Source organism: Camellia sinensis, chromosome 9 (genome assembly GCF_055761805.1).
Source record: "Camellia sinensis isolate YWXY chromosome 9, ASM5576180v1, whole genome shotgun sequence".
NCBI lineage: Eukaryota > Viridiplantae > Streptophyta > Magnoliopsida > Ericales > Theaceae > Camellia > Camellia sinensis.
This window is the reverse complement of record NC_138969.1, coordinates 33,677,928-33,698,968: the sequence shown is the minus strand read 5'-3', so window position 1 is coordinate 33,698,968 and position 21,041 is coordinate 33,677,928. Positions and strand designations below refer to the sequence as shown.

The following is a 21,041-nucleotide window of genomic DNA, read 5'->3' as shown; positions in this document are numbered from 1 at the left end:
TTTGGCAAGAGGTTCTGTTTCTATCCACTTTGTGAAGTATTCTGTTGCTACCAGCAAGTACTTTCTTTGTCCAGTTGCTTGGGGCAATTGCCCAACGAGATCCATGCCCCATTGGGCAAATGGCCAAGGACTGGATACAGGGTTTAGGTCAGCAGCTGGCTAGTGTATCAAAGGTGCGAACCTTTGGCATTGTTCACACTTCTTTACGTAGGCTTCTGCATCTTTTTGCATGTAAGGCCACAAATACCCCTGGGTAATGGCCCTATGAGCTAGTGATCTGCCCCCAGCGTGGCTTCCACAAATTCCTTCATGGATTTCATATAAAAAATCTTCAACCTGCAAAAGGTGTATGCACCTTAAAAGGGGTCCGGTGAAGGACCTTCTGTAGAGATGGCCTTCTGCTGTCAGACTGAATCTTGCCGACTTCAATTTGATCTTGTGTGCCTCCTTGTGGTCATCTGGTAGCTTTCATTTCTTTAGGAACGCAACAACTGCGTCCATCCAGCTTGGTCCCATGTCTACGCACATTGCTTCATGCTCCGTGGTTACTGGTTCAATGCTCGGGCCCGACAGGTAATCAATCATTATTGTCCTTGCTTTTCCAGGTTGTACTGCGCTAGGCTAGGTTGGCCAACGCATCGGCGTGGCTGTTATCATCTCGGCTTACCTGAAGTAGTCGGCAGTTCTGAAACAAGGCTGACAGTCTGATGACTTCCTTTGCGTAGGTCGACATTCGTTCATCTCGGGCTGCAAACTCGCTTGTTGTCTGGTTAACTATTAGTTGTGAATCACAAAAAACTATTACCTCATCTGCTTGCACTGTTGCTGCCAACTTCAGTCCTGCAATGAGCGCTTCATACTCTGCTTCATTGTTTAAGACCTTGAACTCCAAACGAATTGACTGTTCTAGTACCTGCCCATCTGGGGATATCAATACTACTCCTGCCCCCGCTCCTTGTCGGTTTGAACTCCCATCAACAAACAGTCGAAAGGAGTCACCGATGTAAATGCTGCAGGGTCTGAGTTTGTCCTCTTTCCTTTGTTCTTTTGCCTTTGGCTGTGCTTCTCCTTGCTTGGTTGGACATCGCTCATCCTAGCTCAACGGAGCCCGATGTTCGATGGATTCTAGTGTGAACTCGGCCACGAAGTCGGCCAGAACCTGGCCTTTGATTGCTGTCCTTAGCCTGTACTCCAGGTCATACTGGCCTAGGGTGACTGCCCATCTAGCTATTCTTCCTGTCAGGTCTCCTTGTTACAGTAAGGACTTCAAGGGGTGTTCTATTAGCACCACAATTTTATGGGCCTGGAAGTAATGGTTCAACTTTTTTGAAGCCATTACTAAAGCTAGTGCCAATTTCTCTAAGGGTAGATACCTCGTTCCTGCATCGGCTAGGATTTTGCTTACATAGTAAACAGCCCTTTGCTCTCCTTTTTCTTCTCGGATTAGTACTACACTTATCGCATGTTCCGAAACAGCTAAGTACAGGAACAGCTCCTCCCTAGGTTCTGGATTTGAAAGAACTGGAGCTGTGGTCAAGTACTTCTTCAGGTTGACCAAAGCGGCTTCACATTCTTCTGTCCACAGGAAGTTTGTGGCTTTCTTCATCAAGTTGAAGAAAGGTCTGCACTTATCTAAGCTTCTGCTGATGAATCTGTTCAGGGCTGCGGCCCTTCCAGTTAGCATCTGCACCTGTTTTGCCGACGTCGGGCTCTTCAACTCTAAGATGGCTTTGATTTGATCTGGGCTGGCCTCGATGCCCCTTCTAGTCACCAGGTATCCTAAAAACTTACCAGATCCAACTCCAAATGCACACTTCGATGCATTGATATGTTTTAAGGATTTCAAAGACTGCTTTTAGATCGACAAGATGACCTTCGGGCTCCTTGGTCTTAACGACCATGTCGTCGATGTAGACTTCTGCTGTTCGGCCGATCAAGTGTTTGAACATTTTGGTTACCAGCCTTTAGTAAGTTGCTCCTGTATTTTTCAACCCGAAAGGCATTACTCTGTAACAGTACAGGCAGACCCTCCATTTACTGTTTTTCTTTTTTACCACCACTGTATTTGATAGCCATGTCGGGTAGTATACTTCTCTAATGGCCCTAGCCTCCAGAAGTCTGTCTACTTCTTCCTCTACTGCTTCGACGTGCATCAACGTCGGTCTTCTGGCTCGCTGAATTACAGGTTTGGCCGACCTGTCAACATTCAGTCTGTGGCACGTGACCTCAAGGTCAATGCCAGGCATTTCGTAAGGTGTCCAAGCAAACACCTCAATATTTGCTCTAAAAAAAGTGTCCAACTCTTTTTCCTCTTTTTCGGCTAAGCCCGAGCCGAAAAGAAAGAAGCGTTCTTCATCCCCATCCTGGACGAGGATTTTCTTCAGTGCCTCCTCGCTCTTCTCGGCTGGCTCCTTGCCGACGTCTTCTAGGACTTCCACGTCCTCATCTCTGATTTCTGCTTTTTCTGGCTCTCGTATGCTGCAGGTAGATTTCATTGCTACCATGGAGCAATTCTTCGCCTGCAGCTGGTCGCCTCTGACTTCCTCTATCCCATGCTCTGTTGGGAATCGCAATAGTTGATGCAATGTTGAGGGAACTGCCCCCATTGCATGCAACCATGGTCTTCCCAAGATGATGTTGTAAGGGGAGGGTGTGTCGATAATGGTGAATTATGTCTTGATCTTCCTGGTGCCTGCCTGCACCTCCAAGCTTACTGTTCCCAACGGCCATGTCGGAGTTCCATTGAACCCAATCATTGGGCCACTGGATTGTTCCATATCATTTGGGTGAAGGCCGACCTCTTTGTAGCATCGGACGTACATGATGTCACAAGAGCTGCCTTGTTCAATCAAGATGCGTTTCACTTGGCACTCCCCGACCTGGAGGGATACTACCAAGGCATCATTGTGCGAATGCTGGACCGTCTTTAGGTCGGCTTCAGTAAAGGTTATCATTGGTCCCTGGCACTCTTCTGCCCGATATCTTTTCTCCCCGACTTGGTAGACATGTTGTAGGTGTTTTATCTTTTGGGTCTCTCCTCGGATTTTGTTTCGTTGACCTTCGAGTGGATTACGTTGATTACCCGAGGTCCTCCTGCCTGCGGCTACTGTGATGGGGGCGGTGGGGCTGCTAGTGCCTGAGGCAATCTTGCCCGTTCTTTTCTTGTCCTGGTCTCATCGACAAGGTCTCTCAGATGTCCTTGTCTCACCAGGTCTTCCACATATGTTTTCAGGGCTCTACAACCCTGAGTTGTATGCCCATCTTCATTGTGGTAGGCACAATGCCTGCCAATGTTTCTTCCCATGAACTCTCCTGGAGTCCTCTCTGGCGTTCTGAAATAGGGCTGGTTCCGAATTTGATCCAAGACTTTGGGAATTGGGATTCGGAACACAGTTGTTACTACTTGTGTGGCCCTCAATTCTGTCTCTTGCCTCGGCCTCGCTTCGGCGAGCCGTTTCCTTTCTCTTGTTTTATCTTCCTAGTTCCCGATGTGTCTTCTTCGGCTCTGGCGTACTTCTCGATTCTCGCCATGAGCTCCTCCATACTTTTTGGCAATGTCTTTTCCAAAGATTTTCGTAGTGGACAGTTGTCTTTCAAGCCGTTCTTGAAAGATACGATTGCTACCTCTTGATTACATTCGGGTATTCGATTGAACATCTCATAGTATCTTTTTGCATAGGCCCTAAGGCCTTCATCCTTGCTGATCTTTAGAGCCATTAATGCGTCCACCCTTAATGGCTGCAGCTTGTTTGTCACAAACCTGGCCACAAACATCTCAGCCAGGCCTTCCCAAGTCTTCACGCTTCCCTTCGGTAGTTTGTGGAACCAATCTGATGCAATCTCCCTGAAGGATGAGGGGAACACTTTGCAGAGGAACGGCTCGTTCCCACTATACAATGCCATTGAGTTCAAATATAGTCCAACGTGGAAGTTGGGGTCTGACTTACCATCGTATATTTGAAACCTCGGCATACTGAATCTCTTCGGCGCCTCAAACCTGTCTAGTTCCACCGAGAATGGTGTCCTCGGCTTATCTGGGGAGGTTACCTTGGCGTAGGCATTCTGTTGCTTTCTCTTGAGGTAATCTCTTAAGTCTTCTTTGCTCCGCCCAGGAGCTCGGCTATCTTTTGACTTTAGTCTTTTTGGTATACTACTCTCGGCCTTGTGGTGAGCCCTTTTCGACCCTTCTCCATGAGTTGTGTCGAAGCATAGTGCCTGCCCCTGAACATGCCGATGTCCTTTGGGGTCTACCTCCTTTGTGCGATGCGTTCTCCGTGATTCTTCTCTTCTTGACTCTCTTCGTCCGACCTCCCTAGAAGGTCGGTGAGAGTATCTTTCGCTCCCATTGTACTGAGGGGCTATGGGGATTGTTTTCTGCCCTCCTTTCTGGGTATTGGCCGCTGGAATCGGCGTGTCCTGCAGTGGGAATGGTGGCTGCATGACGTTATTTTGCATCATGAAATTGACGACCGACTGTAGGTCTGCCAATTTGTTTGCCATATCCCTTACCTCTTCGTCCCTCCGCAGGCACCTATCCTTTCATACTTGGAGGTCGTCCTCGTTGTAGTACCCACTTTGATCTGATTTCTTTGGTACGTCGCCAGTCTGGCCGACGTCTTTTACTCTGCGATTTTGGTCATGAGTTTCTGCGTTGCATTCGTCTCCTGTGATATCAAGGTCAATTGGTCTCCCGCTCCCAGCAGGAGTGTCGTCCCCAACCTTTTCTTTCTGTCCGTTACTGGCCATCTATTCTCATTTCTTTCCCACAGACGACGCCAATTTGTGTGAGTGATTTTCTGATCACACTGCCTGACTCAGTATTCAGCTAGAGAACACTGGCAGAATAGATGACACCTAGCTAACCTGTAACAAAAAGAGAAAATTCCGGTGGTGGTTCGTCCACCCGGGGGCACTCTGACGATCAAGTCAGTATATCTCTCATAGATAATCAATAGTGCTTAACTCACTAGACAGAATATAAATTGCGTACCTTAGACCCATGGGGGTGCCTCTCTTTTATAATTAACTCAATCCTTGTCCCACTAGAAGCCTGACTTCTATGGATTCCTGTTCAGTACTTACTTTGGACTCCTCAAGAGATAAAGATAAACTCTCTAAGAGATTTATCCTTATCTTGGCTAAGTCTCTTCTTTATTCTAGGACTCTTGTCCCTTATCCTTATCCGCTTATCTCTGATTCCGATATCTTCGGAGATAATCTCGGCCTAACCGAGATGACCTCGGCATATTGACCAGGACATGTGGCACCTTGGCTGACACGTCGGCGTTACCTTGCCACGTGTTGGTACTCAAAAATATATCCCCACAATATGCATTATTCATTTATTGAAACTTTCTCCCCTACTTTGAGGGTTTCTTTGTGTTTTTTTTTTTTTTTTCTAGTATTGATTATGTATTGTATTTGATATTTTTATTATTATTATTATTATTATTATTATTATTATTATTATTATTATTATTGTAATTCATTGAATTTCATTATAATATGTTAAATGAATTAAGAAAAATATTAGGGATCCCAAATGTTTTACCAATATTTTTACTAAATGTCTTATATGGGTGTAGGATCCATACTATGTGGGTCCTATGTGAGTCTCACACTTATGTGAGATATAAGTAAAAATATTAATAAAACATTTGGAATTTCTCACGGTACTCATGAATTAAATCAAAAAAATAAAATAATTATTAATAATGTCTATTAATATAAGAATTCATTAAAGGCATTTTATGTCTTTTAGATTTTAAAACCAAGGTTGCGTGATGAATGAGGCATGTCTGTGTATAAGATGTGATATCCAAATTCAAAACTCGTACTAAGGAAAATAAAAGGAAAATGTTCGGTGGCCTGAATTTTTGTGATTTGAATAGTTCGAATGTGTCAAAACAACGTTGTTTTACACTTAAAACGATATCGTTTTAAGTGTTTCGAGCCATGATTTTTCGGGTCACCAATCAGTGCTGAAAATAAAAAAGGAGAGAAGTGTTATATGTCACTTTCTATTGATTATTACTGTTAATATAGATATTTATAAATAATTTTACGGCAGTGATAGGTAACTCGAAACCGAGCGGCTCGAAATGGCTCGAATTAAAAAATGGCCTCGTTTTTTAGATGAAGGTGAAGCAGAACCAGAAGTAGGGGAGGGAGGAGGAGGAGGAGGGGAAGAGGAGGAAGGAGGAAGGAGGAGGGACTGGAGGGGGAGGAGAAGGAGGGACTGGAGGGGGCCCAACATTTGGGGCTGGAAGCGGGGGCCGGGGGGTGGAGGCGAGGCAGAGCCGGCGATTACTGGTGTTGCGACGGCGATAACAGTGGCGAGGCGAGCGGGGACGATCTTCTCTCCCTCTTTCTCCTCTGTTCTTCCTCTCTTCTCTTCTCCTTTCTCCTCTGCTTCTTCCTCCTCTCTTCTCTCCCTCTTTCGAGCCAATTTGAGCCATTGGATTCGAGCTACGGCTCATTTCCGATAATTTTATTGTTTAAAAATAATTATTAAAATTTAATTAAAATTTTAAAAAAATATTATATATTTTAATGATATAAATGATCTCAAAGTTTCATATATTTTTCATTTTAAAACCTAATATTTCAATTTTGATAAATTAAACTTTAAAGTTTCATCCATATTTCAATGTACCCCTTCTGTTCATCTCCATCTGTATAAAGTAATGGAGGGGATTTAAAGTGAAAAATATTGAGATTTAAAAGTGAATATGCGTGAAATCTTGAAATTTTTTTGTATAATTAATGATTTTTTATAAATTAAAATCATTAAAAAAAAAGTTAATTACAAAATAAATCCTAAGGTTTCATATATTTTTCACTTTGAAACCCTTCATTTACCTTACACAAACGGAGATGAATGGAAGAGGCATATTGAAACGTGGATGGAATTTTAGGATTTAATTTATCGAAATTAAAATATTAAAGTTTAAAATGTAAAATGCGTGAAATTTTAAGGGTTTTTTTTTTATAATTAGTCAGAAAAAAAAGAAAAAAAGAAAAAGAAAAACATTCATTACTTTCTGTATTTCCGGTGGGTTGTTGAGGCAGCCTAAGCCTTCAATGCTTTCTTTGTTCCTGACTAATACCAACCCATCACTGTTTTCAACAAAATCTCTTCAATAAAAACAAAAACAAAAAATCAGATTCAAAAAAGAAAAAATAATAATAATAATAAATGAAAGAGTAAACTAGACTTATAGGTGCTCGCGAATCGGATTAGTCTAATAATTTTCTGGCTGTCATTTGTCTCAATTTTGTGAATTGAGAAAAATCAATTCACATCTGTCCATTTAGTTATCGGGTGTAAATTGAGTGGGTCTTGCAAATTGATAGGTGAATGTAAATTGATTTGGCAGTTTAAATTTTATTGTTTTGAACTTTTTTTAAAATTATTTTTCATTAATTTTTTATTATTTTGAGTCTAAAATTTTTTATTGTTCATTTTTTTATAAGGCAATGTTAGAAATACCAAATTTTCTATCAAATAAATAATCAAATGTCTCATATCCCTACACCCATATAAGATATTTGATCATTTATTTAGTTAAAAAATTTAAAATTTCTAGCATTTTCTTTTTTTATAATAAAAATAAATATCTAATTTTTATATTTCATAAATAACAAATATAATTATTAAAAAAATATTTTTTCATAAAAGTATAACTTCATTATACATCAGATTGAGTCAAGTAACCTTCCATTTATCATCTATCCAAACTTAGATGTATTTTAAAAAAATACATCTACATGTCAGACCATTGAAACCATCAAGCTATTCAATTTGGCGGATCGGGTCCATACTTACTTACCCACCCCTAACTAGTCAAACGCTTCCGTATGAAAAAGTCCACACACACTCTCCTCTCTATATCTCTCTCTAGCTTTTGGATAACCGCGTGCCTATAAATTGGAGATTCCTTGCTGGTTTTTTGCTAACTCCATCCTTAGACCTTAGAAACCATACCTGAGCTCGCTCGCTCTCTCTCTCTCTCTCTCTCTCTCTCTCTCTCTCTCTCTCTGTTCTTGAATTGTGATAACTAACCGTGAGAGATGGCTGAGGTTTCAACAGGAGTAAATGGAGTGACTTTAGATATAAAAGATGGTGATCATCATATGAATCACAACAACCTCCCTCCCAAAACCAATCAAGACTCTGACTGCATCATCTCTATACCTTTCATCCAAAAGGTTAGTCTTTCTCTCTCTGTCTCTACTTTTATCTTATTAGTACTAACCCCTGTTTGGTTGCTAAGAAACTCAGAGAAGAAAAAAAAAAATGAAAAATAGAAGTAAAGTTCTGTTGTTTCAATTTCGGAAACAATATTATAGAACTCAACATGGTAAACTAGAAAGTTTCTCTCTCTTGATCCAAAGAGGATAGCAACAAGTTTTTCTTTTTCTTTTTTAATTTTCCGTGCCTTCATTTTCTCACCAATTAAACTTGGATTAATGGATTCCATTCCATCTAATTTCTCAAACCCATTAATAGAACTCATCAAATTCCTCAAAATTCAATACCAGTGATTGTCACATATATCCAATCAACCAAAAAATGAGTATGGAAAGGTAAAAATGACTATTCTTGCCATTTGTACAAAGGTATAAAGAAAATGACTCCTGAATTGATGGGTGAATAGGATTTGGAAAACAGTAACACAGACTTACTGTTCCAGATTTGGGTCAAGAATGAAATATGTGATGATGATTGAAAATGTGTATTGTGGGGTCTATATCTAGAATGAATCTAAACTAAACATTGGTGTTATTGGATAAATTTTTCTGAGTTTGTACTATTACTCTTTGGAAAATGCTATCAATGAGTTTAAGTGCAAAGATGATTCAATACAGAATGAAGATACAATGTCTAATAATAAAGAGTAGGTCCTACGTACGAGTCTCACATCATGTGGGTTGTATCACTTGTAAAACATTTATGTGTTATTTTATATTTTATGTGTTCCTAACATTGCTGAATTATTTTTTCTTTATAATTTATATAATGTGTGGATCGTATCACTTGTAAGACATTTATGTCTCATTTTATATTTTATATATATTCTCAACATTGTTGAAATATTATTTCTTTATGATTTATATAATGTGCCAGTGACATTTTTTATATCAAGAAATATTTTGATAAGTTTTTCATTTAAAGTGATAGCTCGCAGCTCTCACTTCATTTTATTTATATTTTTTAGTCGAGAGTTGGGCTTCAAGTCGGAGTGATGGAAGCATTTCTGTAAATTAATTATTCAACCCAATACTTAATAGATTAATGGGTCAGTAAAATTTAAAATTTTGATTTAAAAAAAAATGCGTCGGTGGCACAATCTACAAGTGTGGTTTCGTCTGAGGATGTATTATTTTAATAATTTTTAACGTTGTATAAAAAAATATGTAAAAAAATTTAAAAAAAATGATATAACAACTTATAATGATTTTTTGAGTAAAATATTTAACCTCAAAACAAAGAAGATATTTCTATATTTTTAATATGATTTTTGTTGAATTTACAGGTGATCGCAGAAGTGCTAGGTACCTACTTTTTAATATTTGCCGGTTGTGCCGCGGTGGTTGTAGACGCAGCCTCGAACAATGCGGTGAGCCACGCTGGAGTATCAGTTGTGTGGGGACTGGTGGTGATGGTTATGGTTTACTCAGTCGGACACATCTCTGGTGCCCATTTTAACCCTGCTGTCACCATTGCTTTTGCTACTTGCAAGAGGTTTCCTTGGAAACAGGTAAATTTCACATTTACCACTTCCTCTTTCTTCAAAATTGGTAAACTACACTAACCAATTTTCTCGGGGTTGGAATTCTCTGTTTCAAAAAAGTCACGTCTGTCCTTTGATTTTAAAGAAAATCAAATCGAATAACTGTAAATGCATGAGACAGGGTAGAAATATCCTTCTCAAATTAAGTACTTTCGAGTGCTTCAACTAATACGGGATCTGAAATTGAGATAAACATTGAAAAAGTCTAAAACTAAACACAAAATGGCCACAAATGTCTCGTAAGAGATGAGATATACATAATGTGAGACCAATATATGGAACCCGCCTTTTGTGAGACAACTATGTTCATTTTGTGTTTGGTTTTCTATGTTCCTACTACTGGATGAAAATTAGTGGGTAAAATGGTAATTTGACCATAATATTCTTTCTCAATTTGTCTATGAATTTTCCATGTAAAGTCTTTATGACTATATGTTGTGAATGGGAAAATTACTAATGTAACTTGAACTTTATGTAACTGGAATTCAGATTTCATGTCATAAATGAAATGGACATCTCTATTTTATAATTAATGGCCATGAAATATCCACATAAATAAATGTGTTTTAAATTCAAAAAATGTTAGAATAGGTTTTAAAACTCACAATAATTTCTGCCTTTTTTATATATTTATTTATTTATTAGATTGCTAGTCACAATTAATTTTTTTTATATAATTGACCCTATTTATTTTCGGTTGCTAGGTACCGGCTTATTTAGCGGCACAAATCCTTGGATCAACCCTAGCAAGTGGAACCCTTCGATTAATTTTTAGTGGGACGCAAAATCACTTTGCCGGAACACTTCCCACCGGTTCCGACATGCAATCTTTCGTGTTAGAATTCGTAATCACATTCTACCTCATGTTTGTGATATCCGGTGTCGCAACCGATAACCGAGCGGTTAGTTCTATTCCTTCACTTAATTGGTTCAAATTAAAATAAATTTTTTTCAAAAAATGAAAGAAGTTATTTTAGTAGGGCCCATCAGGGCTTAATCAACAACTGCCCCAAGTGTCGGTTTTAAGCCAATAGCATTGTTTATTATAATAAGAATAAGTTCACAAATACATAAATCGATCATAAACAACACACATATCGTATATGGATAGATAAAATTTTTCAAAAGTAAATTTCACTAAAAAACTTGTAAAATTTTATTTATTCATATATGTTTTGTGCTCAGTTTTATGATATGATAGCATAGGGGTTGGGTGGCTATGATGTCAACCCATTACCTTCTTAGTCTAAAATGTTGTGTCATATATTTAATCGAACTGACTAATATACGCCAAAGATGTCCAAATTATGATATAATATTAGTTTAGAAAAGTATACAAGAAGAGAGTGACAATTTCGAATCTTTTTATTCTTATCTGGATTGATGCAATGATTTGGACTATAATACATCATCAGTTGATAATTACGTTTGTTTTATTGCTTTTGTCAAATTAATGCACAGATTGGGGAGCTTGCTGGGCTAGCTGTTGGATCTACAATTTTACTCAACGTGATGTTTGCAGGGTATCTTTTTTTGTTCTCTTTCTCTTTCTTATGCCATTTTTTATTAGATAAGTTGGTGTCACCTACCATTGTCCTAATTTCAAAACATAGATTGTTAAGTTGAGACAAATAATTGGGTTAAGTCCAAGGGATGACATATTGGGTTTTCGGATTTTCCTTTACTCACCTCATTCTATCTTCTCTAGCTTCAATTATATTTATTAAATCTCTTTATATGAATATATATAATTTAATATTCTCAAATGTAGTAAGTCTATAACATCAAAATATTATACTTAGCACTCACTCTCACTTTTTTATTTCTCACTTTCCATTTTTGAACTTTCATCAATTAACAGTCATTATTTGTAATATATCATACTATCTCTTACTTTTATTAATATCAACATTCTTAAAGTTACAAAATTGTCTGACCCCTTGTATGATTTGGGTCGAGATAGGGTACTACAAACCCGTCCCCATCCAATTGCCATCGCTAGTAGTCCCGGACTATTATGTAGGATTTTGATTATAACCTATAAGCAACCATCTCAGCAAATGTAGACCCAAGGTCTTACATTGGCTTAATTTCCAAGAAGATAGGTCCTAACAAATGTTGGATCTTGAGTCCACATTTACTGAAACGATTACTCGTAATCAAAACCAAAAATATTGCCAATACTCACAAGGCCAAACCCTTTGTTCAAACCCTCTCCCCTCTTGTTATTCCAATTTCTCTCTCTATCACACGATCTCTCTGATACAATCATGTTGTGAAAAAGAGCTTTGGGGTATAAAAAAACAAGAGAGATCCAAACAAAGTCTCTTTCTATCACACAATCTCTTTGATACAATCATGTGGTGAAAAAGGGCCTTGAGGTAGAAAACAGGAGAGATCCGAACAGAGAATCTGTACCAACACTCACTTAGTTGACTTTTGTCGTTGACAGGCCAATATCAGGAGCATCAATGAATCCAGCAAGGAGTTTGGGGCCAGCAATAGTGTCAAGCCAGTACAAGGGCATATGGATATACTTGGTGGCACCAACTTGTGGGGCTGTAGCAGGTGCCTGGGTGTACAATATCATAAGGTTCACTGACAAGCCATTGAGGGAAATCACAACTACTGGGTCTTTCCTCAAGGGCTTAGGACTTAGTCGTAGTGGTTCTAACTGAGTCTCTAAAACAAAGTTCCATATATATGTGTGTCACCTTTTTTCTACATTTTATACTGATAGGAAACTTGTAATGGAAATCCGATCACATATATATATAGTGCTTGTTCGTTTCCATAATTGAATTTCTCGCATTGGTCATGAAAGGAAAATATATTTGTCGCATTGGTCATGAAATGAAAATGATATTGAAGTTCACTTGTTAAATCCATTTCTAAGACCCACAATGCGTAAAAGAGATGATTGAAGCATCTCCATATTAAGAGAGTTGTAGTGTCAAGAGTTAGACAGATTGGAGTAATATTGTGTGTTTTGGAACTTCAATAGAGCTGTTAAAATCTTTACTTTTTTTTTTTCCCTAGTGATAAGCTTACAATCAAAAGCACTAGTTAAAAGTACTTTTTTTATCAATTTTTGAAAAAATAAATTTTTTTTTTTTTTCAATTGACTCAAACTATAAATGAAAATTACACTAAACATCCTAACACATGCTTTTAATATAAATAAAACTATAAATAAGATCATAAGTTACACTGAACAACATCACTTTATCAAATTTTAAAACTCTTGTTTCTCCAGAAGGAGAGAGAAGTCAAGAGGCATGATTGGCGTTAAGATCATAAATTAATAAAAATTAACACAAAATTCAGTCCCTTCTACATTATCTACCTATACTATTATGTAATGCCAGCACCTCAATTGATGTGAACGAAGTTATGTTACATTTTTCACATACCTAAACTACCCCTACACCTGATCAAATAACTACCCATCACTCTGAGCAAACCGTTGGTAGCGTGAGTGGTAGAATAACAAAAAGTGGTATTTAACATTGATAGTTCCTCAAATCTTTTTGTTAAGTTTGAACAAAACAAAAAAGGTAACAATATTTACTTTGTGCCAACAGCGGCTAGTTTTATTCTATGTCCACTATCAGTTTGTGAATTTTAATATTTTCACTGGAGATGCTCTAAAAACTTCCACAGAGAAGCAATCATATGTAAACTCATATACGGAACTATAAAAAATTTCTCTAGATAAATAGAACTTCATTAGCAAGAGACCAGAGATACAATGGGGAGAGTTCAACAAGCAATTAACAGACATGTAAAACAGCAGAAAAACTAGGAACCGAGAGACATACCAAACAAGAGAAACAAGGTCACAAACAGAGCTTTAAAGCCACCAGAGAATAACAGCAGATAGAAACCATCTCCGTGTTAGTTGCCAAGATCAAGACAGGTCAAGCAGTTTAACAGTGCACTCCAGGCAAGATTATGGGCAGGCTTGACAACATCCTGTGGCACTCCGGTGATTCTGTAAAAAAAATAAATAAACGAAAAAAAAACACTAAAATCTGAATATCTATGAGGATGTTCTGGAGCAGGGACTGATCTGCAAAACAAGTTTCTTGCTTCCCTTCAATCTGCAAAACCGCATTGAGACAGTAAGATGATAAATGACATTATAACTGTTGCCCATTTAATAGCGAGATGAACTGTCTGTCTGCCACGAGCTCTTTATCGAGCAGCAAAGAGGATAAACGTGAGCTGGAAATAACTATCAATTAAAGTGTCATCTGCTTAATTGGCAACAAAGCCAACCCCACTCCACCCCACATGGTAGCATACTTTACATTATGACACCCTTTGTAAGGATAAGGTAGGCATCAACAATAAATTTGTTTGGAAAACAGTTTTCAAAAATAGTTTTTGAAAAAAATTTCTGAAAAGGACTCACTTTTTAAGAAATATCTAAAAGTTGTTTCCGCCGTATCAGAAATTGTTCTCGCACAGAAAGAGAAAATGATAGGTGCTTTTGAATTTTTTAATGATTTTGTTTCTGAAAAAAGAAAAACGAAAACACAACCAAACAAACCCATGTTATCAGAAATGCACTCAGGTATATTCACAAGCCAACTTCAGGGACAAAAATTACAAGCTGAGTTAAATTTCTTCTTAGTATTTGGAATATACAATGATTATGATTATTGATAACATCTAACAAATTAGTTGCACATGTAAAACAATTAAGGGAACACATAAAACAAATTAGTTGCACCTATAAAACAATTGTGGAACACCTAAGTTTGAAATACCATACCAAATACAATAAAATAAAAAGGTGACATAAATCGCCAAGTGCAGCTACGCGATTTCAAATCATTACTTCTGTTATTTGCCAAATCCGCGGAAGATATAGTCTCTGCTATCTTTCAGCCGGGCGATTGTTTTGCTGAGCACTATTGTTGGCAGGACTATCTCTTGGCCTTCCTCTAGGCATAATAATAGGTCTACAACAGAGTAGCATAAACAACAACTCCATAGTGAACACCGTCATGCCAATCCATATAAATACTGTTTTCTTCCAATGCCATATAATTCTTTTCAGTAGAGGAAGTTCTGACTCAAGGGTTAAAGAAGCATCATATATTTCAGGAACACCAGCGCCAGGCCGAAATTCTGCTCTTTGTTCGATCATCACCCTTAAACAGGCAGTGGGCAAATCTCCTTCAGTAAAACCTCCAAATTTTACATTGAGAGTCTGGGATTCTGATGAATAGCCAGTGACAAGCGGAGCAATTTTAAGGAAAGTCAACAGAAGGCGGATAGGCTGGCTCACGAATCGCAACATGCACGAATGTCTTGAGCTTGCAAGGACTTTATTGCTAGCAGACAGGAAGTCTACCCTGACCTTCATGGGGAAAATGAGTTGATGTCAATTTAAATATTACTACTAAAACTGATACATTATTTATGGAGAACTTACAAATTTAAAAGCTAGTGCACAGCATTTGGAAACCACAGAGAAACAAATCAATTCTGAAAGAAATTAGGCAGAAAAAATAAAAAAGAAAAAGAAGATACCATATAGTAAGAAGCAAAACTTAGCACAAGCTCTACGCAACACAGAACTAGTGCAATCTAATCATCCAGGTGTCTTAATGATTTTCAGTAACATGTCTCTCTTCTCTAATCAAAACAAAATTATTGGTCAATCGCGCACCCCCAAAACAACACAAGAAATCAGTATTTGAGTCATAATCATCAAGTACTATTCTAACATTGTAGCAACATCTTTTGTCAAAAACTATGACACAAAAAGGTTGAATTTCCTGACTAATTTCTGTATGTCGAACAGTAACCCTCGCTGTTATGAAAAATTCATGTTTCATGCATAATTGAAAATCTTTCTGATTATTAGCTAGTGTTTCTCCTGGCTCCTTCTTTCTCTCCCTAGCATACAGCATAAGACAGAAATCTGCAATTTGAAATGATGCCTTACAATTCGGTAAGATGCAACACAGCATGAACTGTTTGATTAGCATACGTGCACATGTTAAAAGGGATGAATAGACGGTCAACAATCCTTTGCAGAAAATGCAAGCACATAGATTGCACTCATTAATCCATTATAGTCCTAACTAAGACATGTTCTTAATTGTTCCAAGAAATGTTCCATATAAAACACATTAACTATCTATGAGGTAATACATAGTAACCGAATCCAACTAAACTCTAGCACAATCCATTCAACATTTCATCAAACAAAAAGGTCTTCAATATCTTGTGATTGATGATACAATTCAATGCATTCAAACGTACATTCTATGGTACATGGACTAAGGTACAGGTGTTGGGTGTTGGGTCTTAGGTGCGGGTGCAGGTGCGGGTGCGTATCTAGAAGTCAGACCTATCAAATCTCAAATTTAAAGGAACGTGGACTCAACAAAAAAAAAGTGACATTTTTTATATTTTTAATCTATTATGTGAAATAAAATGATATTATATGTAAAATATTGGCCTAATAACCTTGAAGTTATGGGTTCAAATCTCAGGGCAATCACTTTATGCATTATGTAAAGGTTAGATGTATACTCAATCTTTCTCCTCTCAAATACACATTAATGTGTGCTATTTGGGCATTGTTTTTATGTAACATATAGTGCCAAAAAGACATTTGGCTCATTTTACGGTAATTATACAACTATATATATATAACAATATTGTTAAATACAAATATTTAATAAGTGTCCAATGGAAAGTATCAGACACATAACCCACACCTTTGTCCAACTGTCGAGCATGAAACATGGGTATTTGGTTTATTTTGAAAAATCCATGTAACATAGGATGCATTGATATGTACACTAATATGTATGTTGTGTTAACTGCATTTTACAATACAAATGTGATACATGATATGATATTCAATACACGATACATGTGATACTTGGATTCCTTATTTTTTTTAATATTTGTATAAAAGGTTTACTAAGTTGTATTTAACCCCCAAAAAAATGTATAAAAGTTTTACTACGATAGAAAGCAAATGTTACTTCAACTTCGGCCTACGTAACTTCCTCACAAATTAACTTTCTCAATATTGAGAATCTTAAATCAATTGATTTATGTCACACGAAGCCTAATCATATTTTAGATGGTTTATTAAAGTTTCCCATGTTGTAACTAGAAATTGAAATTTAATGAATTTTTAACACATTAGAAATACTTAATGGTTTTTTCTCTCCACCTTTTCTTATTCATTTCTTTCCTTTTAGTATACTGGTATGGGGACTAGACCAACACCATCACGTTCACGTACTCATATGTGAGTTGGTTTTAGAAAGACTTACGTGTAAATCCTAATAGGTGGACTTATTGTCCAATATGTCATATTATAATTAATGGCGATTTTCATCAAACACTATAAAAAAAACGTCACTAATTGTTAATTTTCAGCAACAGTTTAAAAAAATCGTCACAAACTGAGTCACTAATTTTCAACTTTCAACGATAGTTTGAAAAATTCATCACAAAAAAAAAATCGCTAATTGTAAGTTTAGCGACAGTTTATAAAAACCGTGACAAAAAAATCACTAATTGTCAATTTTTAGTGACATGCAAAAAATATCACAGAAATTATTTTTATTGACAATTTTACTAGGACTTGATGGAAATTAAGTCCAACTATTATGACCTATTGATAGTTTACCCTTAATTTAAGACGTATACAATACCATTCAGCCATCTTTTCCATAAAATAATGAAAAATGGAAATTGAGACTTGAATTTTGATATGTCCCTCAATTGTAGGTACTTTTGCTTCATAGTAAGTATAGACAAGAAACTTCTGAAATTTATTTTTCGTTAAGATTAAATGTCATATCTTTCTTTTACAGGTAAATTACAATGACCTCGCCTGAAGTTTAATGAAATTACAGAAACCTCCCCTGAGATTTGTGAGATAACAAAAACCTCCTTTAGGTTCACTTTTGAGTTTCACATTCCTCCTTTCTGTTAGTTCACCCATATTTTATGTATGTAGATATCCTGGACACGCATAAGCAAATGACAAAACTATCTATCTCTTCCCTTACATACCCACCAGCACCGACAAAACCCATCTTCCCCCTCCAAAACCCTTTCCACATAACGTCAAATCAGGACCTTCCTACCTCACTACCTGTAAAATCAAAGAAAATACATATATATAAGTTGTTACTAATCATCTAAAAAATAAATAAAAATTGTTACTAGACTTGTACGGTATTATTGCCCCACAAATTTATTCCATTTTTCAACTCTCACATTCTACATTTAGTGGAATACCATCACTTATTTTAACCAATCCATCTTATCTCCTGATCACAATGTGCATATGTATTACAGCTAACTCAGTTTTGTGCAAAACTACCACTCTTATTCCTTCTGGGTTTCCCTCTTTCTACCAATAAATAAATAAATAAATATATATATAAGCATATGTACAAAAGTTGACCCACCATTATCACCATGCATCTTGCAACCAAACTCCTTCGTCTCCCATGTTTTCTCCTCCACTGTGCATAATCACTACCACTGAGGGAAGTTGTGAAAAAGGCTGCAATTTATCTCTCTAAAAGCTCTCTTTATCTGGCTGCATTTTCTCTCTCTAAATGCTCCCTTTAGAGCCTGCATCAACACATTGCTACCCCAATCCACCCAACAAACCCATTGCCCACTACCACCACCTAAATCTACCTGCCACTGCCGGGGTGATTGATGCACCACCACCGCAAGCCCAATCTCCTCCCAGCCAAAAAATCCTCTCTCTCTCTCTCTCCATAAACCCCAACCCAATTTCTTTCTCTTGCAATAATTTTTCAAACCCATGTTAATATGGGGTTTCTTGAAACAGTTTTCATTGAAGAGTGGTTTGGCCAGTTGAGCTTTGGCGCGAAGGGCTGGTGGTTTGAGCCTGAAACTGTGGGCATGGGATGGGTGATAATTTGAGGTGATGGTGGAAATTTACACAGAAATTTGATAAAGAAAGTGATTATGGAAGAGTGGATTTGGGTGTGGTTGGATTCCTAATAAGAGTATGTGTTCTTGTGTGTGGTCAAGGTCAAAAATGTAAAAAACAACTCTATGTTAACAGTGTTAGGAAGATAACATTGACAGGGAAGGTATATGTTATTTCAAAAACCTCAAGGAAGGTTTCTGTAATTGTCATAAACCTCAAGGGAGGTTGGTGTAATTTACCCTTCTTTTACTTATATATTTATGTTCACTCTTCGTCTTATGTGTATCTGAGTATCTATGCATGAATTCCTTTGCCTCTAAGGCTCTGACATCATACTTCAAATTGTTGATCCAATGCTTCATTCTTGAAAGATATTTGTGTTTTTTTTATGGATATAGTTATTTTTTTAACCTATTTCTACACTAGTTTAAAAATCTTATAATTTGCAGTGTGATACCATTCACTATTTAGTAAAATAGGAAAACTATACATGATGCACATCACAGTTCAAAAACTATGTTAAGCAAATTTAAATCAATCAATCCAAAAGCATACCTGAAATATCCCAAGCTTTCTATTGTAATCCGACTCCGGCAATGTCAATGAAACCGTGACTTGCAATTTGTGTTTTAGAGGTATAACCCGTTGACCCCCAAGGTTCTCAACTTCACTCTTTTCTCTATAAGTCACACCATAAGGCTCACCAGGGCAAGACATGATCTTAACAAATGTAACTGGACTATTCTTGGTGTAATCAAAAGTCAGTGTCTCCTTCATCTGAATAGGCTCCTCCACCAAATTGCTCATAAGAAAACCACTAACTACAAATGCTGACACCAACAAACTAACCAAAACAAAACATACATAACTAGCCCACAGAAACCCCCAACCGAACCGCAAAGCCAATTTCCAAAAAGATTTGTGTTCCTTCAACCATTCGTATATAAATGGCGTAACATTATCGCATACAACACCCCATATTCTCAACAACCTACCCGTCAAATACTCTTTTCCGCGACTTACAGCTTGAAAGGGATCAATCACAAACATATATGAACAATAAAGAAACCATATTGGAAATGTGAAAAAACTAACCAACAAGCTTATTTGAAACCCAATTGCTTTGATCACAAATCCAGCTAAAACAAAAAGGAAATTCGATGAAGGCTCATCAGTTGCATCTGAAGCCAAATCTACTCGTGCCGATTCATTTACTCTATCATCATTTGCAGTAGTAACTATAGAATTTTCTGCAGACTCATCGTTCGCAGTATGACTAGCTCTTTCTGAGCTGAGCTGAACCCGAAACGAATCCGATTTTTCACTTCCCCTCTCATTTTCCTTCAAATTCCGGGACATTCCATAGTTTCTCTCCAAGGGAGTCGTGGAATTGAAACTTGCAGAAAAATTAGGATTTGAATTTGTTGAATCGTTGCCGGAGGTTTCTTTGCCAATATGGCGACCCCACGTTCGCCGGCGCCGGACACCAGTAAGTTCCGGCGAGGGCTTGGGTTTGAGTGTTGCGTCGGCATTTGATTCGAGCTGAGAAAGTGACGATGATGAGTTTGAAATCGACTGGTCTGGTTCGTTCGTGTCGACGCAGTTGGAGAAGGAGAATTCTTCGAGAGCGTCGAAGAAATGATCGTCGTCGTCGTTGGTGGGGCTTGATTTGGAGTCTTCCATTGAAGAGAGAGAGAAAGAGAGAGAATTTGGAGCTAGGGTTAGGGTTTCGACACCATTCGGACACAGAAGATTTGGGGAAGATGGAGAAGAATTGGAATTGGGAACATGGTATTAGTCAAATAGTTTTAGGCTATATAAGTTTTATAAGCTGATATAAGCATTTTTAGGCTATATAAGTTTTATAAGCTGATATAGCCTATTTGGCATAGTGGTAGAAAAGTGATTATAATTTATAATTTAAAAATTTATAGTTGTAAATATAAGTTGATTTTTGATTCATAAATTAAGTTTTTCTTCTCCTATTTAAAAATAAGTTGATTTTTGATTTACAAAAAGTTATAAATTGTATTATTAAATTGAACCAAACATATCAAAATAACTTAAATTAAATTAAAAGGTAAAATAAATTGAAAATAAGTCCTACCAAATAGGACCTAAGCTGTTATAATAATGGCCCGGCCCAAGAGGGCCTTGCGGACTGATCTGGGTGGGGCCAGATCAAGAGCTAAAAAATGGGGTTCAAGTTCAACGCCATTTATAATAGAGCCTTAGACTTAGGCTGCAGGCTTGGGATTTTTTTTTTATTTTATATTAGGAAT

General features: G+C 37.2%; 2 protein-coding genes across 2 annotated transcripts; one reads left to right on the top strand and one right to left on the bottom strand.

Annotated features, from left to right (window-relative positions):
- The first annotated feature begins 7,782 nt into the window (after window positions 1-7,782).
- Window positions 7,783-12,594, top strand: LOC114265493 (aquaporin NIP1-1). The gene is made up of 5 exons (XM_028206307.2): window positions 7,783-8,211; window positions 9,540-9,764; window positions 10,502-10,699; window positions 11,259-11,320; window positions 12,250-12,594. The coding sequence occupies exons 1-5, from the start codon at window positions 8,074-8,076 to the stop codon at window positions 12,473-12,475; spliced, it is 849 nt and encodes a 282-aa protein (XP_028062108.1). The 5' UTR covers window positions 7,783-8,073; the 3' UTR covers window positions 12,476-12,594.
- A 1,763-nt stretch (window positions 12,595-14,357) lies between these two features.
- LOC114265492 (seipin-2) lies at window positions 14,358-20,602 on the bottom strand. The gene is made up of 2 exons (XM_028206306.2): window positions 19,315-20,602; window positions 14,358-15,168 (listed from the first exon to the last, which is right to left on the bottom strand). The coding sequence occupies exons 1-2, from the start codon at window positions 20,440-20,442 to the stop codon at window positions 14,683-14,685; spliced, it is 1,614 nt and encodes a 537-aa protein (XP_028062107.2). The 5' UTR covers window positions 20,443-20,602; the 3' UTR covers window positions 14,358-14,682.
- Between the last annotated feature and the right edge of the window lie 439 nt (window positions 20,603-21,041).